General features: G+C 47.9%; 1 protein-coding gene across 1 annotated transcript in view; it reads left to right on the top strand.

The window, feature by feature from the left end:
• Window positions 1–3,407: 3,407 nt before the first annotated feature.
• The window catches only part of Man1c1 (mannosidase alpha class 1C member 1), a 134,314-nt gene continuing 113,556 nt past the window's right edge, over window positions 3,408–24,165 (top strand). Inside the window, exon 1 of the mRNA XM_051173778.1 lies at window positions 3,408–4,732. Within this exon, the coding sequence (XP_051029735.1) occupies window positions 4,208–4,732 (525 nt within the window). The 5' untranslated portion in view covers window positions 3,408–4,207. The remainder of the gene's footprint in view (window positions 4,733–24,165) is intronic.

Here is a 24,165-nt window from a genome sequence, read left to right as displayed (position 1 = left end):
GGTCCCAGGGACTCGCTCTCCATCAAACCTAGCTGATTCAGTGAGCTCCAGGTCCCAGTGAGAGACTTTGTCTCAAAAACAAAGGTCGACCTTTGACCACATAGTGCATATACACACATGTAAACCTGTATACACACATGAACCTGCACACACAATAATACCATCCCCCACCACATACACACACCAAAAAAGGCATGTGAAGCCTGCTGTCAGAGTGTTATTTTGGCTGGACAGGATGGGCATGAAGCACATGGTCCAGCCTGGTGGTACTCGGCTCTTGCTTCATCTGCTCCATCTGCATTACCTTCCAGTTAAGAAATCCCCTTGAGCCTCCAAAGCCATGGAGAAACCCTGTCTCGAAAAGCAAACAAACAAAGAATCCCCTTGAAGAGAAGCTTTGTGTCCTACTCAAGGCTGAATCCTCAGCCCCTCTGGCCTTGGCACATAGTAGGTGTTCAACATAGTTTCTCACTGGATGAGTAAGTCAGTAACAACAGGGACCATGCTCTGCTCATCTTGGTGCCAGAAGCTAGATTTGTGTGATATCTACCCACCAGTTTGAGTGTTTGTGAACAGAACAGCTTTGTAGAAATGTGGTTGAGCTGTGTTTCCAGTCCAACTGAGAAAGATGCTATGATGGATAACGGTATGTGACAGTTGGCTGGCTGGGCTGGGGGATGCTTAGATAGTGGGGAAGACATCATCCTGAGACTGTCTGGGAGGCCATTTCCAGGAGGGTACATGGATTGAGTAAAGGTCTAGCCTCAGCTACGCAGGGACTATCCCTAACCCAGTATACGGGCTTGCAGAGAGATAAAGGGCCAGAAAATACCAAGGGAGCCTCTGAGGATGAGCTGAGATGGCCATCTTTTGCTGTGGGATATTGGGGCTTCCAGTTCTGGGATCTTCAGGCTCAGATAGAGGCCTACCTATACTATTGTCCCCCCTTCTCCCCATGCTCAGTGCTTCTGGCTAGGACTGGCGTTGACGATGGTTTGCCTGGGGCTCCAGCACCAGCCTCCACACTCACATGAGCCAACCTCTCAGAATAAATCTGTCTTCCTATTGGTTCTGTTTTCCTAGAGAACCTTGACTAAGACAAAGACTTATTCACTTATTCCAAATCCCTCCAAGTCTTTTGTGAAATGAGGCTATTAATAACACTCACCAAGTAAGATTATTCTGAAGAGCAAATGAAGAATTTCCTAGAAAATGTTCATCTTGTGTCCTTCCTGGAGCCTCACTTTCCTCTTCTATAAATGGGTATTTACTCATTCATGCACGGATTCACTCAACACACACAGTGCGCAAGGGCATGGCATTGGGGTTGAGATTCAGTGAGGTCACAGGGGCATGTAGGCTCCAGTTCTTGCCAGAAGAGTCTTTGCACATGCTAGAGTGCAGAGATCCAGCCGGTAGAAGAGCCACACCACACTTTGTGAGGCTGTACAGGGGCTAGAGGTATGGATGATTAGGTGTGCAAGAGTATGAAGGCTATAGGACCACCAGCTTGCATGTGTTCAAATCACCCACATTCTATCCGTCTGAACCTCAAGTGCCTCTGTGGCTCTACTTAGTCCCTGGCTCACAGGACATGGCCAGGGACTGGTTGGGAAGTCCCATTACAGTGAGCACCCTGTCTGGACATCTTTTTCCCACCTCCTCTAGTGATCATTCCCCTCCCCCCATCCCACTCAGTACAGAACAATGTCAGAGAAGCTAAAAGTTCCTGCCTTGTTCTTCAAATACACGCCAGCAGTTTCCTGTGGGATCCAGTGAGAAGCTAAGGCAAGTGATGTGTGGGGGAAGCCATGCTAGGCCTTTGAGCAGTACACTGTGTCTTGGGATCACAAGCTTACCTCATTGACCAGCCAACTCCAGGGAACTGCCTCCTGCCAGCCAAACTCACAAGAGGCTGAAACATTTGAAGTAGAAATTTGCATTTAAGCTAGGTGTATTGGGAGAGATTATTCATCTCCAGCAACCAGGATATCTGCACCTGTTACCCACAGCAGTCTTTTGTCTTTTATTTCCAGTAGAGAGAAATTTATATGCCAGGGGTATTTAAATGTCAGGTGTGTTGGCAATGGTCTGGCAGGGGGGTTAGAAGTCTCAGTGGTCCATCTGCTGTAGGCCTCAGGGAAGAAGCAAGATTTATGAGGTGAGAGCCTGGCTGGGATGCCTCTTCCGCTGGGAAAGGCCTCTCTGCAGTATTTTCTGTCTTGTCAATGCTGTGTTTCACTTTAAATTGCAGCTGAAACAGATATTTTCCCCCTTGCCTATTAGACCTCTTAAATTGTTTCTCCCTCTGCTGTTGTCTCTATAAAGTGTTTTGCATGAAATCCACACAGCAGCGTTGTTTTGCCCCCGGAGAGGTTTAACAGTAAAGGAAGGTGCAGACTAAAGTCCATGGATGACAGTGCTTTGAGTCTGGGTCACATGTGTTTGACAACACATTCCTGTGTATGTGTGGGCTTGTGGAGGTGTCTGTGGGTAGGCCTGTACACATGTCAATGTTTGCTAATATAGACGTGTCTAGATACACTTTGCTTTGGGTGTCCGTGCTGAAATTAAGTGTGTGTTTGCACACAAACACGTAATACCCACCCGTCAGCTTCTGTATGCATAAAATGCAAATGTGCACGTACATGCACGTCGTATGTATGACCCGTGCGTATGTCCAGGTCCCCGAGACTTTCTGTCCCTCTCTTCTTCAGGTTAGCATCTCTTTCTAACCCCACCCAAGAGCTTTGGTCACGTTTTTTGTAGTGGTTTGCAAGGACCACTGAAAATACTGATTCAGCCAGACCTAACTGCGGCTACAGCTCTCCTGTTTGGTCCAGCCAGCCCCATCCCCCAGCGCGAAGCAGCGGAACCTCCGTGGCTAGTCTGAGCTCTGAGCATCCCTGGCTACCAACAACCTGGAAATCCCCGGCCGGTGCTGAGAAGTGACAGGGTCGCCCAACGATGGGCAAAGCCTTCTAGACCAACCTGGTCTCCTGGCCCTTCCGGGGGAGACCGAAATACAGAGCGGAGCAAGGCGGAGGTGGGCGGTGGAGGGGGCGTCTCGGTCGCTCTGAGTCCAGCAAATGCTGGGCAGAAACCAATGGGTGACTATGGCCCAATGGTGATCCCTCAGAGGCAGCCAATGACCTCGCTTCGCTCTGCACCCCGCCCTTGCCACAGCGCGCAGCTGGACCGTTGGAACCAGCAGGATGGGGGAGCGCAGCGCCAGTACTGGGAGCGGGGGCGTGGCCAAGGCAAGGACCCACCCACCCCTTCATGCTAGGCTCCCTATTGGCTATACTGCGGCACCGCGCGGGCGGAGAGGCAGGGCGCTAGGCGCGCGTGTGGGCGTGGCCTGAGGGCGTGGCCGGCGGGGGGCGGGGCAGCGGCGCTGTCGCAGTGAGAGCTTGAGCGGCCGCGGCCCGTCTGGAGAGCTGCGGCGGCGGAGGCTGCGCGGCGAGTGGAGCCGCGGGGCCGGGAACAGGTGATCGCAGCGGGAGACCCGCGCCTTCCCGAGCTGCGGCGCCCGAGCCCGCGCTCTTGGGCGCAGCGTCAGCCTACCAGCCCGGGGCTGATCGAGACCAGCTACAGGCTTCGCACGCGCTTTCCGGGCATCCCTCTGCCTGAGCGAGTGTCTGAAGCCCCCAGGTCCCGCGAAACCTCGGGATCCGCAGCTGTGCCCGGCGGAGCAAAGTTGTGGACGTGTTCGGGTCGCCGGGCCCCGCGCAGTCACCACCAGCCGTGCGCGCGCTCTAGGATCGGTGCTCGCGCTGCAGCCCCGGAGGCTCCCGTTGCAAACTGCTCCAGAGGCTGAAACTTCGGGTGCGGGCGGGTCGGGGCCTGCGTGCGCCCCTGCGCATCCTGCTAAGGCGTCGCGGACGGCATGTGACAGCTCCGGCGCGGGAAGGCGCGGGAGGGCGCGGGCTCCGTGGACCAGGCGGAGGGCAGGCTGCAGCGCACGGCGGGCCCGGGCTCCGTTGAGCAGCCCCCCTCGCCCGGGCCCCGCCGAGGCCGCCGCGCCCCCGCCCTCGCTCGGGAGGACTCGCTCCAAACTCCCTGAACTTCGGGCGGGTCCCAGAGCGGCGGCCTCGGGGTGCGCAGTCCTGTCCGGGGACCTCATCCGCTTCCCACCCTTGAGGATTCTGAGGACTCCCGGGAGCCCCTGCGGAGCTGACAGCCCCCTGCAGCTGGCCACGCCGCGATGCTCGTGAGGAAAGTGCCGGGCTTCGTCCCGGCCTCGCCATGGGGGCTACGGCTGCCGCAGAAGTTCCTTTTCCTGCTCTTCCTCTCGGGCCTCGTCACCCTGTGCTTTGGCGCCCTGTTCTTGCTGCCCCACTCCTCTCGCCTCAAGCGCTTCTTCTCGGCCTCGCGGACCCAGCAGCCCGGCCTGGAGGTGATGGCCGAAATCGCCGGCCACCACCCGGTGTCTGAGCAAGAGTCGCCTCCCAACCCTGCCCCCGCGGCTCCGGCCCCGGGCGAAGACGATCCCGGTCGCCTGGTCCGTGCCCTCCGTAGGAAAGGGTGGCTGCAGCGCACCCGCCCCACCAGGACCCGGGAGGAGCGCAACAGCTTTGCAGCCCTCAGGCCACGGGAAAAGAGCATCCAGTTCAGTTTCGACTACAACGCTTTCCGAAGCCGCCTTCGACACCCCGTCTTGGGGACAAGGACTGATGAGAGTAAGGAGTCCCAGAGTCTAGTGCGAGCTCAGCGCGAGAAAATCAAAGAGGTAAGCACCCAACACACACCTCCCGCCAAGACTTCCTCCTGCAAGCGTCCCCAACCCCCACCCCTCCTGGCTCCTGGTCTACCTGAGACTCTCAGGCACACTGTAACACCCACTGCCTCTACAAAGTTACTCTCTCCTCGGTGCATACTTAGGGTAACTAGGGCCTTAGCTTATGACCCCTTCCCAACCTCTAGACGGATCTTTCCTCTTGAGTCCCCAGCCCTAATGGGCTCCACGCTTTCCCCTGCTTGGCAGCTAGTGAGGAGTGGACTCTAGGTCCTTAGTTTGCATTTGTACAGAAAGGAGGCACTAGAAATTTTCCCTCACTGTGTTGTGTCTGTGAGTCTTCCCCCAAGCTCCAGCAGGATGTGGAAACCCAAGATGTGGGAGGTATTTGATGTCCTATTTTGTGATCTCTTAGCATCTTGCAAACCAGAGATGTCCAGCATTCCTGCTAACTGCTTCTATCGAGCTTTGCAACAATTGTACATAATTGCATGCGAAAGAGGAAGGAATGATCAATAAAGCGGTGGGAGTGTTACAGAAGCTCTGAGGTTATTGGCTTAATGGGGTGGGTCTTGGACTCGTTCCCTGTAAGGATTGGACCACAGAGGGATTGAGAAGGATCACTTTGAGTCACAGTCTTAATTTAAGACATCAAAAACAAACACAGCCTGGAAATGGCTTGCAGGCAGTTGCCAAGAAGCCATCGGTACCTGAATGTTCTTTCTGCCCCACCCCAGCTTAAGAGTGGCCTGTGTGAGATGTGTGGCCAGTATTGCAGAGGGTGTTGCAGTGACACCCCCAGGCCACAAGGGGGCTGTGAGCAAGCAGTGGGCCAGGGTCTCTTCCCTAGAAAGAAGAGGATGCTCTCTACCTCCTGGGGACCCAGAAGGAGAGCACTGCTTCAGTCAGGACCTCTGAGTTTACTGCAGGAAGCCAGCAGGGCCTGCTTCCATTTCTAGAAAGAGAAGGCAGCACCTTTATGGTCTCCCCTGCCAAGAGCTACTAGAGCCACTGGAGGGCTTCGCTACCCTCTTCCTTTGTGGGGGCTGCCAGAACCCACCTCACCACCATTTTATGTATGCTGGTACCTAAAGGTGCCATGCAGAGCCCTGTTTGAGACTCATAACAAGCAATCACAGGACATGATTGTCCTGTCACGCAGAAGCTAAGTCCTTGGTGTGTGCAGCACTCAATGTGTGCACATGAGCAACTCTGTTTCCCAACTGTCACTCAACAAGATTAATCAAAGATTGGAATTTGCAATAGTTAAGCAAGAGACATCATTTCTCCTCTTTCTGTTAGGGGGCTGTGTCTTGTGCCCAGTTCACCTGTGCCATTTGCCTTTCTCTGCTTCCTAAAACAGGCCCCCTTTGCAGTCTTCTGTGCCTCCTTGGTGGGCTGCAGCCCCCAGTGAAACCAATCCCACATACATTGCATGCATGTATGCCATTTCTTATGGGATGCCTAGAGCTGCCAAGAAATTGTCAAAAAGATCTCCAAAAGGATTGAGAATTCACTACTGTGGAAGAGGTACAGTGACTCTTCTGAAAGCCTGGATTAGAATCTCCCTGATTTTGGGGGGCGGGGAGCCTGGCTGCTGGAGGGGAACTTGGCTCTGTCCACGCAGAGACAGCCTTTGTTACTAGCAGAGGCTGGGGTTCCAACTTTCTGCAGTGACTGGGGCTGGTAGGAGGTGTGAGAACTCTATGCTTTGCAGGTGGGTGTGAAATAATACAGCGGGGAGGAGGGCTACATTGTTGCCAGGTATCTGGAGCTGTGATGTGTCATCTCCTTACACCCTTGGTATAGCTGGAGGCATGCTAGGAGTTCCTTGCAACTGCTATTCCACAGCTTTCAGGATTCTGTCTTGGAGACTGTGAGCTCCTCAGAGTGATACTCACAGTTATGTTTGGGGACCTGTGGTCTTTTCAGTCTACTTGACTTTGAAGCCTGCACCATGTTTCTATCCTGAAAATGGTAGGTGGGGTCTTTTAGAAGTTAACATATGGTGACTGTCCCTGCTGTCCCATCAGAGGAGGCATCCATAGGACTACTGCAGGAAGTTTCTATTCATGGTTCTCCTTCAATGTCTCTGTGTCATGCCCGGGGGTGAATCATTTTAAAGGTGCCTGTTTTCCAAAAAAAGGACCATGGCATTTGTTTATTTCCAGACATGGATTGATTTGACCCAACGAGAAGGAAAGCTAGCATCAGATAAAAAGAGCCCTGTTCTTATAAGATGAGATTTTTAAAGTGAAAATAAACATCAGGACAGAATCTGAGAGGGTGATAGATGGGAGTGGATAGAAACTGGACACTGGGTCCGGATCAAGTAAATGTATCTGTGAACATTCAGGTTTGAGAGATGAATGTGGGTACGGAGCCTGTGCTGATAAGATGGGTCGACGTTGCAGGTTGTAGTTGTCCATGTGTCAGGAAATACTTTGTCACCTCTCTTGGTTTTAGAAACACCGAAAACAAGGGTCGGTGTCTCAGCTGCCAGCCATCCGTCTTTGGGCAAGTCATGTCCCTTCCTGCCTGGACCTCCCTATAGGACTGGATGAAAAAGAGGCGATAGGCTGTTGGTGGACGCTGGTCCAGCTCTGGCTTTTCATGACCATCAGGGACACCTTAGCAAATGAACTTTCTCCATTCTTGCACATCCTACTCCTATGAGGTCAAGTGTAATCTTGCGGTGGTGGTTTTGATGGCGGTAATGGATATTGTTGTATCCCTAGCTCGTACACGTGAATAGCTACCTAAATGTTGACTAATTTAGTTATTCCCAGCACTCATATTGAACTTGGGAGATGGGGTTGAATGGCTCTACAGCTTGTGCTCATGAAGGGCAAAGATGTTGGCTAGAATACAAAAGGGAGCAAGCTTGTTAACTACTTCTTTTTCCAGACCCAAGGACCACATGCTTTATCGCATTGTGGTATGGTGTCATCTACATATGTATTAGGATGCATTCATAGCTGTCCTGGGACATGTACAGCCTGAGGGCTGCGGGTTGGACATGTTTGGTAAGGAATGGGAGTCCTTGATCATTGGTGGATGGCCTGCAGATTCAAACTCAGCCTTTTCTTTCATGTAAGAGTTGGGAATGGGCACCCTGTTAGCATCACAGTCCAGGGAAAGAATTTACACTGTTCTGGTTCATGATGGTGGGTTGATGATCTGAAAAACCTTGTGGGTCCCTTCTTCCCATGAAGGGGGCTTTTGTCAAGTGGAATGGGCAATTTAGAGTCGTGATGCTGGTCACTGGTTTTGGGTTCTCCTAGCCCATATGTTACTTTTGGACGAATTATAGAAAGGACCGTTCCTTCTGGTTCCTCTTCCTGAAGTGCTTGTCTGGGCAAAAAGAACCTGGGTTTGGTTTCTGCTTCGTTGTCCAGCTGGCCCTGGGCTCTCGTGTGTCACCACCTCACAGCAGTCTGGTTCCAATCTGATTGTGCTCTAGGTCTTGATCTTGACGTGGTAAAACCAATGGACCAGAATTCAGAGAGTTCTTCTCTTCCCCCTGCCTCCCTGTTTACTGCCGTGTTCATGGATCTGCCCTAGTACTTGGATCTGGTGAGACATTTAGTTGGCTCAGACACTTGAATTTCAATTCAAGATCTGTATATTGGGCTGGTGTGGCAGTTTGAATGTCATTGCCCCCATAAGCTCATAGGGAGTGGCACTCTTAGGAAGTGTGGCTTTGTTGGAGTAGGGTATTACTTTGCTGGAGGGTGTGTTACTGGGAGGGTAGGTTTTGAGGTTTCCTATGCTCAAGATATCACCCTGTATTGCAGTTCACTTTCTGTTGCCTGTAAGATGTAGAACTTTTAGCTACCTCTTCAGCACCGTGTCTGCCTGCGAGCTGCCTTGTCCTGCCATGACGACAATGGACTGAAATCCTAAGCTGTGAGCGAGCCACCACAATTAGATGTTGTCCTTTATAAGAGTAGCCTTGGTCATGGTGTCTCTTCACAGCAACAGAAGCCCTAACTAAGACAGCTGAGGAGATTGGTCAGATGGTAAAGTGCTTTGGGACTGGAGTTTGAACCTCACAACCTGTGTCAAAAAGCAGAGCTCGGTGCTGTGTCCTTCTTATCCCAGTCATGGGGAGGTAGGAACAGGTGGATCCACAGGATTTATTGGCCAGTCAGCCTTGTCATAAAAAAAAAAAGGCATGTTAAGGCGCCTGCTGCCAGGCCCTGGCAATTTGCCTTTGATCCCGGAGACTCACATGCTGGAATGAGAGAACTGTTTCCATAAATTGTCCCCTGACTTTCACTGTGGTGCTACGGCATGCGTGTTGCACCCCTTCCCATAGACACAATAAAGAAATGTAAAAAGAATTGCTGCCCTTAGAGGTAAAGCAAAAACAAGATGGATAACGTGAGATTGACCTCTGACCCCCATATGCATGCACACATGGACATGAGCACCCTCTCTTAAGATGCACTATACACACACGAATACACACACACACACACACACACACACACACACACACACACACAGAGAGAGAGAGAGAGAGAGAGAGAGAGAGAGAGAGAGAGATCTGTAAATGAACAGTTACTGCTGCTGATAGTTGAGTCTGGATCTTTGCCCCAAGAGCACCTGTGATTTCCAAGGAGTCTGACAGGGACCTCCAGCCAGGTTTAAGGGCTTTAATGGCTCAGCCACCCAAGAGGTTGGCTTAAAGTATCAATAATTTTCCAAGGCTAATTTGAAGGGGGTGGAGGTGAATGAACTCTTTCCTGCCTGGATAGCAGGCACCTGGAGGATGCTTTTAATTGTCCCAAAGTGCCTTTGGCTTGGCAAGACATGTCCCTGCCTCTACCCTTGGGGCCTGCCACCCCAAGCCTCCAGGATATTGCTGGCTGTGACAGGTGATGTTGTCATCTTGGTGAATGGTCTTTGCTCCTCATTAGTAGGCTGGTTCATTAGTCATATGTGGTTTCTCTGTGTCTCTGATTTATCATCACTGGTACCAGGGACAGGTAGGAAAATTAAAAGGCATTGTGTTCTTTGTAGCATGTGAATAGGAGTCTGGGAGATGCATAGGATAATTAATATTAGGAATGGCTCGTATCAAAATGGCTTCGTCTCAAAGAGCTGGCTTGCAGATCTATTGAGTATACTTTTTGTCTTCCCTCTGTTTCCCTCTTGCCTTGGCTGTGAGGTTCATTTGACTTAGATGGAGACAAGCTGTAAGAACTGGACACATCCCTCAGGAGACTCGTATCTCCTGCCCAGCCACACCCTTCTGACTCCTTAGAACTTCCACATCGGTTCCTGACCAGGCAGCCGCCTGTTAACACCTGCAGATCGATGTGTCTCTACTTTCTCTCTGGTTTGCCAGTCTTTCGGGAGATTGGGCATTAGAGAAGCAATTCCTTCCTGGGCCTCACATCCTTAACTCTGTCTTTAGTGTTAGACAAGAAACAAATAAAAAGGGGCCTGTAAAGAAGTCGGCTGTTTATTTCACAGTAGAGTTAGCAGGGGGTGAGAATATAGATTCCCCGAGGTGTTCCGAGTGACTGATTTACATCCGTGTTCACAAGATGCCTTTTCTCCAGCTTTCCCGCTAGACCGATCTATTACTCCACCAAAAATAAATATTGTGATATATATTAGGCATACTTTGCTCAGAGGGTCTTATATCTTTCTCTTATTGGAAAAAATAAATCATGCTCATAGATGGCAAAGCCTGGCATAGAGAAGCTGCTTGGTAATCTTGGTGGACACCAGGCCTTGAGAGCGCTATAGTTCAAGCTTGGGGGTGTGGCCAGTCTGCTTCCTGTGCTGAGGTCAGGGGTGGGGGGCACTGGGGGTTTTAGGAAACTCTTTCCTGTCACGTGTCTGTTAGCCACATGGGGAACAGCTTAGCGGTGGAATAATGAACTTGGGACTCAGGACCTTGATTGCCTTGAATGAAATCATGGCTGTTTTTCACATGTCTTGAAGACAGGGACTACATGTGGAACATATCCAAGTGTCAGAAGCCAGGGATGACTGTTGTGCCTGCAGTTCCGAAACACCAGGCTCATTCAGACAGTAATGGCTCCTGCTTTCCCAGCAGCTTCAGGCAAAGGTCTGACACAAATGTCCGCATAGCTGGAGGGAAAACAATATGATTTCTTGGCTCCATGTTCCCATGGCTGATAAATCCACAAAAAGTATTGACAGCCAGAGGACCCCAGTCCCACCCCCCTCTTCCTCCTTCATGGCTCACCTCTCTGGGGCTAGTTAGCACCCACTGTAGGCATAAATCTCACCCCTCCCCATCCACTCTCTCTCTCTCTCTCTGAGACCATATTTCTCTGTTTAGTCCTGGAACTCACTCTGTAGACCAGGCTGGCTTCAAACTCACAGAGGTTTGCCTGCCTCTGCCTCCCGAGTGCTGGGACCAAAGGTGTGGCGCCACCACCACCAGATCCCTTTCTCTTGGAGCAGTCTATGCAGGCAAGAGTGTTCTCATTAGCCCTGTTTGGGGGCCCCTGCCTTTCAAGAGAGCAGCAGCCACAGGCCTCAGTGTGGTGGCTCAACTACAGATGTTTTTGCCCCCCCCAACCAGGGTTTGTTTTCTAAGCCTGTGTTGAGAGCTCCCCCCCCCCCAGCTGGAAGACAGGTGTTCATCACAGCTCTTCCTTATACGGGGGTCTGACTATTTCTCACCTGTCAGTGTTCTTAACTGAAACTGAAAGCTGGGTCACAGGATTTAGTACAATCTGTGGGAATTTTTGTGGGGCAAATTTGTGGCTTTTCCCCCAAAAGATTAAAATCTCTCTCTCTCTGTACATATGTATGTGCCTGTATGAATTTATGTGCATACATGTGTCCTTGGGGCACTGGATCCCTTGGAACTGAAGTTACAAGTGGTGGAGATGCCTGATGTGGGTGCTGGGAACCAAACTTGGGTCCTCTGCAAGAGCAGCCAGTGCTGTTAACCTTTGAGCCATCTCTCCAGCTCCAGCTTTGGCATTTTGACTAGTGCCCTCCCGGGTAGATGAAAAACAATGGAGCTTTTGTCTGGCATATTCTGGGTCAGCTCCTTTCCAGGTGACCCTTCACTAAGTAGCCTGCCATTTTCAGTCAACAAATAACAGGGCATTGTATTTTTTCCCTCCTCACCTTCCGCCTCCTCACTTTCTGTGGCATCCCACCAAACACAAGTCATTCTTGGCAGCTCCGTGGTCTTCATAAACACTGCTGCACAATGCAGCCATGTCGTGAAGGGTCCAGGACTGTCACCTGTCATTGCTGGTCCTGTATGTCCTCTTCTATTCCACAGCTTTGTGAGGTAGGTGTTATTTAGAAGTATAGTTTATGTATAGTGAAATGCACAGATCTTTTGACGGGAGGAGTCGGCGGGAGGGGTTGAGACAGGTTCTCTCTGTTTAACAGCTCTCCTGGAACTCACTCAGTAGATCAGGCTGGCTTCAAACTTAGAGATCTGCCTGCCTCTGCCTGTCCCCCTCCCCAGTGCTAGGATTAAAGGTGTGTGCCATCATCACCACCACCACCATCACCGGGTTGAAATGCACAGATCTTAAATACAGCTTGCTGAATTCCATCTCCTCCTGAAATGCTTTTGATTTTTCAGAGTCCATCCCCAGAAATCCCCCATCTCCATCCTGATTTCTTCCTTAAGACATCAGTGTAGCCTGCTGTCTAGGTAGGGTCTCTATTGCTGTGAAAAGACATCATGACCACAGCAACTCTTTTTGTGTGTGTGTGGGGGGGGGGGTGTGGTTTGAGACAGGGTTTCTCTGTAGCTTTGGAGCCTGTCCTGGAACTCCGTCTGTAGACCAGGCTGGCCTCGAACCCACAGAGATCCTCCTGCCTCTGCCTCCTAAATGCTGGGAGAGATGTATGTGCCACTCAGCCTGGAGAGAACGATCAGAGGTTAAAAACACTGGCTGCTTGTCCAGAGTTCCTGAGTTCAACTCCCAGCAACCACATGGTGGCTCACAACCATCTAAAATAATGTGTCCAGCGCCCTCTTCTGCCCTGCAGTGCAGGTGTGCATGCAGACAGAACACTGTATGCATAATAAATAAATAAATGTCTTTTTTTTTCAAAGGTGTGTGCCACCACCACACAGCAGGTGCCTTATTCTTGTTCTCAAGGGAAAAACATTTGTTTGGTTTCATCTTCATAATGATAGACATAGTTGGTTTGTTTGGTTTTTCGGTTTTTGATAAATGTGTTTTATCTGGCCAAAGAAATTCCCTCCTACTCCTAGGGTGCTGAGGGGGTATTTGTGTGTTTGTTTGTGTGCACGTGTGTGTGTGTGTGTGTGTGTGTGTGTGTGTGTGTGTGTGTGTGTGTGTGTGTAGGCCAGAGGACAACCTTGGGTGGAACCTGTTAGGTCATATGCACTGTTTTTTTTTTTTTTTTTTTTTTTTTTTTTTTGAGACTGTCTATCACTGGTCTGGCTGGGCAGTGAGCCTTGGGAACCCATGCGTCTCTGTCTCCCTGGAGGTGGGGTTACAAGTGTGTACCACTGTGCTTAGCTTTTTATACTGGGCTTCCAGAGATGGACTGAGCCATTGTCCTGGTGCCTGTGGGACCGAATGCTGTTGGATGCTTTTTCTGACTCTGTGGAGATGTCTCTATGATTAAAGCAGGATGGTCTAAGATTGTTCAGCCAGTGTACTTGATGTCCTGATATGAGGATTTTGTCCATAGTTTTATTGTAAAATATCCTTGTCTGTTTTTTGGTGTCAACAATGTGGCAACTTCATAGATGGATTCTCCCCTCTCTGCATTTTGAAAGAATTGTGTGTGCACGTGTTCTTTTATTATTATTATTATTATTATTATTATTATTATTATTATTATTATTATTACAGGTCTCATGTAACCCAGGTTGGCAATGAACTCACTTGTATCTGAGGATGACCTTGAACCTATGATCCTCCTGTCCCCTCTTCCCAAGTGTAGGGATTACAGGTGTGTGTGAGTATATTACCATACCTGCTTTGTTTTTTATCTAGTGGGTTGTTTTTTCTTTCAATTTCTTCCAAATTCAGAGCCTTGCCTGTCTAGACAAGTACTTTATATGAGCTGCATTCCCAGCCCTAAGAAAATCTGGATTTTAATGTTGTTTGTATCATAAGTGCTTGAAAGAATTTACCAATAAAGCTGCTGAGATGCCTAGGTTGGCATGACTTTGTAGGGGGGGTCAGAGAAATGGCTCAGTGGTTAAGAACATGTTCTGCTCTTCCAGGGGACCCCAGTTCTGTTCCCAGCACCCATATCTGGTGGTTCTTAACAGCCTGTAACTCCTGCTCTGAGAGTCACAGTGCCCTCTGTTGGCCACCTGGGCTTGTGCACTTACTTGCAGAGACACACACAGAACTAACATAAGTCTTAAAAATTACAACTTTGGTCATATAACAGACATAAAGTGATTCAGAATTTCATTTTCTTGTTCAGCTTTACCAACATGTTTTTTCAGAAATTTGTTTAATTCATACAAGTTGTAGACTCAAACCACTTCCAAGAGTTTCATTTTCTTCTAATTTTTTGAGGAATCGTTTGTGATCTTTCTTTCCTGCCTGAAATCGACAGTCTCTTTCTGTTGAGTCTTTCTTTTAATAGTAGTTTAGCTGTTAGTTTATTAATTTTATTGATCTTTTCTAAGAATCAGTGTCTAGTATTTTTGTGTGTGTTCATATTGTATATGCATGTATGTTCAGTTGTGTACACAGTTGGACTCACCTGTGTACATGTGTGGAGACCAGAGTCAGGTGCCTTTCCCTCCCTCCCTCCCTCCTTCCCTTCCTTCCCCACTCCCTTCCCCTCTCAATCCCTGCCAGGGTCTCTAGCCCTGGCTGTCCTGGAACTTGCTGTGAAACCCAGGCTGCCCTCCAACTAAGAGATGCACCTGGCCTGCCTCTTGAGCGCTGTGATTAAAGATCTCACCACCACTGCCAGTCTTCTCTCATTTTTTGAGACAAGGTTCATCACCGAACCTGGAGCCACCATGTTGGCCAGAGTGGCTGATCAGTAAGAATCTGGAATTCTGCTTCTTCAGATCTGGGGTTATAAGGTGTGTGTGTGTGTGTGTGTGTGTGTGTGTGTGTGTGTGTGTTGCACCCAGCTTTTTACAAGGATGGCAGGGATCCAAGCTCAGATTTTCACATCTGCACATCACACACTACCATATAGTTTGTCCCCTAATGTTCAATATTTTCTAATAACCACTTGTTTCTTTTTCTTTTTTCTTTTCTTTTCTTTTCTTTTCTTTCTTTCTTTCCTTTTTTTTTTTTTTTTTTTTTTTTTTTTTTTTTGGAGACAGGATTTCTCCTTGGCTTTGGCTTTGGAGGCTGTCCTGGAACTAGCTCTTGTAGACCAGGATAGTCTTGAACTCATATAAATCCACCTGCCTCTGCCTCCCAAGTGCTGGGATTAAAGGCATGCACCACCAATGCCCAGCCCTAAACTGTTTCTATTTTTGCATCATGTTTTATTTTAGTTATTTGATATATTGTCCTTGGGTTACTGTTACTATGATGAAACACCATGATTAAAGCAAGTTGGGGAGGAAAGGGTTATTTGGCTTATACTCCACATCTAAGGAAGTCAGGACAGGAACTCAGACAGGAACCTGGAGGCAGGGGCTGATGCAGAGGCCATGGAGAAGTGTCTTACAGGTCTGTTCCTCATAACTTGCACAGACTGCTTTCTCATAGAACCCAGGACCACCAACTCAGGAATGGCCCCACCCACAATGGTCTAGGCCCTCACCCATTAATCACTAATTAAGAAAACAGCTTATAGGCATCCCATAGCCCAATCTTATGAAGGCATTTTCTCCATTGAGGCTTCTTCCTCTGATGACTCCAGCTTGTTTCAAATTGACATAAAACTAGCTAAGTACATGTATGTACATTTACTATTATATCTTCTTGATGAATCAACTTTAAAAAAAAAAAAAAAGCACTTTGTTTATTTTTGTGTGCATGTGTGCCACAATGTGTATATGTAGATCAGAGGACAACTTGTGATGATCTGTTTTGTCCTTCCACCATGTGACATCTCAGGGACAGAACTCAGGTAAGGCTTGGTGGCAGGCTCCTTTGCCTGCTGAGCCATCTCCCTGGCCCTCAGACAATCTTCTTACTAGGTGTGTTTCTTTGTTTTTGATAATGCTCCTCTGTTCAAAGTTTACTTCACCTTGATTGACATAGTGTCTTCAGCTTTCACACAATGAAGGTATGATGGATATATTTTTCCATCTTTCATTTTTAATCTATTTGTGTTTTTTTTTATTTGTTTGTTTTAGAGACAGAGTTTTTCCTGTGTAGGCCTGGCTATCCTGGAACTCACACTATAGAATAGGCTGGCCTCAAACTGCTTCTCAAGTGCTGAGATTAAAAGTGTTCACCTTCACTGCCCAGCTTCTATTTGTATTTTTATGTTTAAAGTGGGTCTATTGTGAAGAGTACAAAGTTGGATCTTACTTTCTTGATTTAGTCTGGTAATCTTCACTTGCTCATTAGAATTTATTCCATTTACATTTAATGTAATGTTTATATAATTGTGTTCAAATAATTTTGCTTTGTGTTTTAGTAATTTATTTTTATTTTATGCATTGGTGTTTTGCCTGTATATCTGTGTGAGGGTATATTGAATCCCCTGGAACTAGAGTTACAGGCGGTTGTGAGGTACCATGTGTGTCCTGGGAATTGAACCAGGCTTCCTGGCTCTTAACCACGGAGCCATCTCTCCAGCCCAATACAGCAGTGTTTAAATTATTTCCACATATCTGTTTCTTTTCTTCGCCTTTGAGTCATCTTTTGGGTTAATCAGGTGTTTATATCTGATCTATAATTTTAGGTAATTTTTAAGACTGATTTATTTTATTTTTATTTTTTATTTATGTGTATATTTATGTCTGTATGCATGTATCCAACGTGTGTGGATAATAAGGAGGCCAGAAGACAGTATCAGATCCCCTGGGGCTATAGTTATAGGTGACTGTGAGCTACTAGACATGGGTACTGGGAGTTGAGCTGAACTCTGGGCCTCTGGAAGAGCAGTCTGTGCTTCTAACTGCTGAACAGTTCTCCAGCCCTTCTTTTGTATTTTTTGAGTCAAGGTCTTTGCTTACTAGCTCAGGCTGGCCTAGAACTCAGAGAAATCAGCTGCCCTCTGACTGCTGAGCATTAGGATTAAAGGTGTGCTCAAACCTGGCTTTCTTCAGAGATTGTTCATCTTACTTTATAGGTTGATATTTTTCTCTGAGCTTGGGAAAAAAAAAACTCATTTTTTTCAGTCCAATTTATGTCCTTTACATTTAGAACTCTAGTTATATGTAACTAGATCATAACTATGTATAACTAATGTAACTATATGTAACTAGATTGTAACTATATAATTTAGTTAGCTTGATGCTGCCCTAGAGGTCTTTTTTTCAGTGTTCATCATTTGTATAAATCTATTATTTTCAAGTTCATTGAACTCTTCTTCTCTTGTGTGGTCTCTCCTCATGTCTACTATGTAGGGTTTTTGTTTGTTTGTTTGTTACAGACAGGGTTTCTCTGTATTGCTTTGGAATCTGCCCTGGAACTAGCTGGCCTCAAACACACAGAGATCCACCTGCCTCTGCCTCCCGAGTGCTGGGATTAAAGGTGTGCTTCACCAATGCCTGGCCCAGGTAGGTAGGTTTTTAAACTTGGAATAATTTTACTCCTAGAATTTTCTGTTTGTTAAGGTTTTTGTTTCCTAGGTGTTTGTTCATTATTTGTATATTTCCCTTTAAATCCAAAGGTGTATCTTTGTAATAGCTCTCTTTTTAAAAACAAAAACAAAAAGCGCTTGTGTTTGCCCCTTCTCCCCTTCTTGTCCTCACCTGTCCCTCCGTCTGGCTCTGAATCTCCGAATCTCCTGGTTATGGGTCCCCCAGTGGTGTCCCTGACCAGCCATTTGATACCGTGTATTAAACGCTGTGGCAGCTGCTTTCTTGGAAATTCTGACTTCCTCTGCTTTCAGTGCCCTTTCCCCTATGTGTAGCTGACAGCTGTCACTTCCTTCCCTGTCTCTTGATGATGTTCCCTACTTCCTGGGGTTGGCTAGGAAACCATTTCATCTAGCTTATTACCTGATAGATAAGTGCAAGCAGGCAGACCTCCAATGACTACCACCAAATCAAGGACAGCTCATAGCATAGTGAGGTATTTAAAGCATCTATGATGGATAGATGATTGGTTTTGGTTTTTGTTTGTTTGTTTGTTTGTTTTTTGTTAGTTATGATTTTTCTGTTGAAACTGTGACCAAACAGTGATGGGGTTCTAGGAAGGGCTCCTGGCTTCTGACTGATCACATCTTAAATTATTTGTGCATTTTTTTTATTCACCTCTTCTTTGTATTAAGAGATAGATGTGTTAGTGGTCCACACTGTTCCTGTCAAAATGACTATGACTTGCCTCTCAGGCTCTCATAGTCAGTCAAATACTTTCTTGGGCTCCTTACCTTAAGCATAATGACTACTTTTGAGACTTGGTTTATAAATCTTCACATTAAAAAGAAAAGGGGGAGGAACAGAGGGAGGGAAGGGAGGGAGGGGGAGGAGGGAAGGGAGGAGGGAAGGTTGAGGAAAGAAAGGAGGAGGGAAGGAAGGAAGGAGGAAGGGAGGAAGTGAGAGATGGAGAAAGAGAGAGAAAGGGAGAGAGAGAGGGAGAGAGAGAGAGAGAGAGAGAGAGAGAGAGAGAAGGTTACATAAGCTCAATGAGTTACTGAGGGATTTCCATGGTGTGGTCTGTGAGGTCTGATCCCTGTCCTCATTCTCGAAAGTTCTAGATTAAGTAGATGTCATTTATCTTAGGGTTTCTACTCTGTGATAAAACACTGACCAAGGGGGCAGAAAAGGTTCGTTTGAGCTCACAACTCTCAGGTCACCCTCCGTCAGTGAGGAAGTCAGGGCAGGAACCTGCAGGCAGGAGCTGAAGCGGAGGCCATGGAGGATGCTGCTTACGGGCTTGCTCCTCAGGGCTGGCTCAGTGGCTTCCTTATATACTACCACAGGTGTGGTACCACCCACAGTGGACTGGGTCATTCTACATTGCTAAGCAAAACAGTTCCCCACAGACTTCCTGATGGAACAGTGTTATGGAAGCATTTTCTCTATTGAGGTTCTTTCAAGTTGATAGAAATAGAACCAGCACTATATATCATCGCACAACTTTCCTTTGATTTTATTTGTCTTTTTCTGGAAGGAGGACTTGCAGAGTTTGAGCCCCCAGTTTTTTGTTGAGGATCTCTCTCCCCTGCCCCACCCCTGGGATGGTCTTTTCAGAGGTTAAACCTTGACCTTGCCAGTAAGGGCTAATTTCTAGAAAGGCATTCCAGCCCTTGTTACGTTTTTTTCCGGTGTGGGGTGTGTGTGCTCTTGACCTGAATCACAATCCTCCATCCCCTCAGGCTCTCCACAAGCCGTCCCCCACTTGTGTCCCTTGCTTTACAGACCTCTGGAGTGGCCTTGAGTTTTAATGATAAGAATCAGTGGGAAATGGAAGCTTTCATTCTTTCCTTTCAGAAGTAGACCTTTTTAAAAACAGCAAGTAAAATATAATCAATTTTGCTACCTCATTGTGCAAGGAAACCCATTGCAAAAGAGATGCACTCCTGTTTTGGCAGGAAAATAGCAGCTTAGTCTGGAGATTCCAGCAGCACTGGCCTCCCAAGATTGTAGTTGGGAATGGGCGGGGCATGCATTGCTCTGGGGTGGTAGGTACTGTGTAGGAGCCTTGGCATAGTCATGTCTTGCTATTCTTCTAGTAGGGTACCGGAGTGGCATCCACCCGGTTTGAGTAGACAGAGGTAGACGTATGGTTTTCCGATGGCTGTACATTGTGGGGTTCCCTGTGCAAAGTGGAAAGTGCTTTTAGGCTTGGTGTCAGGGGAAGGGATAGGATACAGTCCTCTTCCGGGAACTTGAGGTCCATTTGAATGCAAGATGAAAAAGGATGCTGAGGGCTGATGAGTTAGCTACATGGGTAAAAGCTGTGCCTCTCCCTGCACAAGCCTGAAGACCTGAATTCGACCCCTGGATTCCTGGATCCCACTGTAGGAGAGGACTGACTCCCAAAACTGTCTTTTTGTACCTCTATGTATACACACACACTGTCTGTCTGTCTGTCTGTCTGTCTGTCTGTCTGTCTGTCTGTCTATCTATCTATCTATCTATGAATAATATAAAAAATTTGAAAAGAGAGAGTTTTGACCTATTACCATCTGTTAAGGGCACTGGCTGCTCTTCCAGAGGACCTGGGTTCAATTTCCAGCAACCCCATGGTGGCTCACACTGCCTGTAACTCCAGTTCCAGGAGTTCTGACACTCTCTTCTGGCTTCTGAGGGCATTGCATGCATGTGTTACATACACAGGCAGGCAAAACACCAGTGCATATAAAAATAAAATTAAGCTGAGCAGTAGATCCCAGCATTTGGGAGACAGAGGCAGGGGGATCTCTGAGTTTGAGGCCAACCAGGTCTACGTAGTAAGTTCTAGAACAGCCAGGGGTACACAGAGAAACCATGTCCAATAATAATAATAATAATAATAATAATAAATTAAAAGTACAAATAATCTTTAGGGGCTCTGCTTTGAAGTAAAGGGAGCAGGCTGAATGATGCTAATCCTAGAACACTGAGGTCATATAGTCCCTGTTTGTGGTGTTTGTAGCAGGGCCCAACATCCCATTAAGAGTTGAGCTGATCCATCCGACAGACGGTGAAATTTAGAGCAAGGACTATAATCCTGGCTCATCCTTGACAGAACCCCAAGAAGAAAGTGACCAGCAGGCCACAGGCCAATATAGGTTTTCATTGTGTTGTGCTGACTCAGACATTATCTTCTGTCTCTGAGGTTGATATTCTTATGACATCATTTGAAAGCTACGCTGGTAGTTTAGAAGGTGGGTTTTCACTTTGGGATGGGACACAGCAGAAATGTCATATTCTTAGGTATTCAAAAGAATTAGTCGTCTGAGTCTTGAGGGCAGGGCTTCTGGCCTTTATTACCTTCTAGAATCTCATGGAGGCTTTTGGTAAATGCTACTTCGACTTCCTTTTATGAAATCAGAGATGCAGACTTAATTGGTCTGGGTATAGCGCGAGCCACTGGACCTCTAGACACTTCCCAGGTGGGTCTGCGGTGCACCCGGTGTCCCTGTGCTGAGGTTGTTAGTCTAGGTGCTGCCTCCTTTTGAAGTAGCGTTCTCTTTTCCTTATTTAAGGGAAACGCTGGAAATTGTCTATATGTAAGACTTGCACCAGGACTGGATGAGGGAGAAGCTGAGGCAAAGACTCTGTTAAAACTGAATTTTTCCGGAGCTGAGAGTACATGCTGTTCCCTTGATCTCACAGATTCATTAAAACTTTAAGAAAAAGGTTCAAAACACAGACGGTTTGTGGGGTCTCATTTGCACAGCGGGCTTAAAGGAAGGGCAAAGGCGAGCTCCTGGCTTCATAGAGCTTTACAGAATAATATTGTCACAGGCATAGGTCACTTCCTTGCCCAAACAGATGCCCAGAGGCAGAGAAACATTGCTTAGTGGTGTAAATATTTGCCTATCCCACCTAAATCTTTGTTGGGGGTGGGGTGGGGAGAGAGCAGACAGGATAAACCGCTGAGATGAAAATATTTACTTGTCCAGGAGTGATTTCAGCTGGGCCATTGCCTGTCTATCCTGCTGTGGCCTCTGATGGTTCCAGATCAGCAGAATAGCCTTTGCACACTCCTCTTGACCTTCTGGAGAGCCTGTAGTCAGCAGAGCAGCTTGCTGTCTATAAAGTCCAGTGACTGATGGCATCTGGAGAAAGGGACACAAGTGGAAGTCACCCTGCTTCTGCCGCTACCTCATTTTTGCCATGCTGGGTGAGACCTACCCTGGGCACCGCTGACCCGGGTGAAATACCCAGGCTGTTGAGGCTACCTGTGGCAGAAGCCACCAGGGGTTGAGAATATTGCTACCACTAGGCTGGGGAGTGGAGCTTGCTGCCATGCCTGGCAACCTGAATTCAATCCCAGGGCCCCAAGTGGCATCAGGAGAGACCCTAACTCCCATGAGTTGTCATGGCACAAGGGATCCCCATCTACTTCTCAAATAAATGTGGTGAAAAATAATTAAAACAAAGAATGCCCTATTGATTTCTGGAAGCATTCTCTCTGGGGCATCAGGATGGTGCCTTACAGATCTCCGTGTCTATGTAAGAAACCCATGAATTCTCTCTCCAGCCAACTTGCAATCTCTCTTCATTCTGTTCCCACTGTTTATTTCTAGCAAATTCCTTGGCTGATGCAGCATACAAAAACACGTCTCATTTGCCCCTTCCCGATTCCCTTCCAGCTTGGAGGGGTGGACATTCAGCTCAGGAACACCAGTGGAGAGTCAGCCTTCAGAGGAGAATTCTCTGTTGTTAAATCTCGAATTAAGCTGTGCTTACTCAGGGGCTGCTGGCTGCAGGAAGCGGTGATGGGCGTCTTGGCAGATGGCCGTGCCTGTGGTTTCCTGGAGGCCTATGTGGGAGACGATTGTTTGTATATTGGTTTTCATTTATGTGTTGGTCTTATTTTCATCTTCCCGAGGTACCCAGATGCTATAGTGATAGATTGATTGGAAACGACTCATTTGTCAGGGTTCCGTGGGGGACGCAGGTTCCTTGCTCATGTGCAGTGGAGTCTAAAATGTTTAATTAGATGCTGAAGCTTTTCTGCCTGGGTCCGTCTCCGCCAGCCCTCCCAGGTGGGTGCCATTCCTTAAGTGGGAGAGGGACTGGGGGCCCTGTGGGCTCAGCCTGCTCTCCCTTCATCCCTTCGTTTTGTCTCAGGGTTGCAGTCCTTCTAAATGCTGCTGTTTGTGCGTCCCCCACCCCATCACAGTTACCCTAAAAATTGCCCTCCTGTGGCTGCTGGGATTTGCAGAGCTGATCTGCGTTGCCAAGCAGGTCAGACCCAGACCTTTCTGGATGGATGTGCTTGAGCCGATGGTGGGAGGAATGTTAACTGCCTTCTGTTCCTTTCTGCTTCAACTTTTCCTGGGAAGTGACCTCATTCAGCCCCCGGCGTGAAGATGTGAAGGTGTGGTGTCACCTCCACCGTGCGTGTCCAGCTTGTAGATGGTGTGCAGCCACAGGTGTACAGTGGTAGCGCCATATGCAAGTATGCAGAGGACCCGGCAAGCTGAGGGCTGAGGAAGAAAGTGACATTTCAGGCATTATGGCCGGTGCTGAGAATAGTGGGCTGGTAGAGTTGAATCTGGGTTGCTGGATTGGGGAAGAGGTTGGTAGGAGTGACTGTGGGGATGATATTTGATATGACCAAGGTTTCTTCTGCCTGGTGAGCGGTGATGAGGCTAATTCTAGACACACTAAATGTGAGAGGCTTGTGAAATGGAGACAGCCATTGCTGCTGGGTGGCTGGGGACAAGGGTTTGGAATTGTATGCAGTGACGTTGCTGGAGTCATTGTATAGTGTGCCAGGGGTCAAAGGCTTCCCTGACTGAAGGGCAGGGGCCAACAGTTTTGGAAGCACCAATATTTAGAAGACGAGCCAGTGGCTGGTGGCTTAGAAGGTAAGACCCCTTGCTGCTCGTCAGAGGACTGGGGTTCCATTCCCAATACCCATGTTGTGGGTGGCGCTCACAAACATGTGACTCCAGCTCAGGAGACTTGGTGCCTTCCCGTGTCTGCACACATATGGCACACACACACACTGTCATACACATAAATAAAGATTTAAAAATCATAAAAGACAGAGTGGAGCCTTGGTTTCCCCTCACTTGAGCCAGGCAGCATCTCTCAGTGCGTGAAGAGCCTGCCCTCGGTCCTCCACCTCACCTCTCTCCTGGCTTACTGAAGACAGCTCTCCAGTGTCATCGAATCCAGCCTTCCTTCCTGGCTCTCATTAAGGACTGAAAGCCATTTGCTGGCTGGATGTCAGGATTTGCTGTTTGAACTCAGCTGAGAAGAGCTTGGAATTGCTGGGTTCTCTGCTTTCCAGCCTTCCACCGAGGGCAGTCACGTGATCATTCTGCTAGGCTACTGCTGAGCCAGCCACCACAGGTTGCTCCTTGTTTGTTTGGTTTGGTTTTCTTGAGATAAGGTCTGCAACCCAACCTGGCTTTGAACTAGCTATATAGATAAGGCTGGCCTTGAACTCCTGATCCTCCTGCCAAGTGCTGGGGTTCCAAGCAAGCATTACCACATCTGGTTCTGGTTTTGTGTGTATGTGTGTGTGTGTGTGTGTGTGTGTGTGTGTGTGTGTGTGTATATTTTTTCTTTCTTTTTTTCTTTTCTTTTCTTTTCTTTTTTTTTTTTTTTTTTTTTTTTTTTTTGAGACAGGGTCTTGCTGTGTCTAGCACTTACTCCCTACCTGCCTTCTCTTCCAGGTGTTGGGATTCTAGGCCTGTGTCCCCCTTTT

Source organism: Phodopus roborovskii, unplaced genomic scaffold, assembly GCF_943737965.1.
Source record: "Phodopus roborovskii unplaced genomic scaffold, PHOROB, whole genome shotgun sequence".
In the NCBI taxonomy this organism is placed as follows: Eukaryota; Metazoa; Chordata; class Mammalia; order Rodentia; family Cricetidae; genus Phodopus; species Phodopus roborovskii.
The sequence above is the reverse complement of the archived record's forward strand: the minus strand, read 5'-3'. Positions and strand labels throughout refer to the sequence as shown.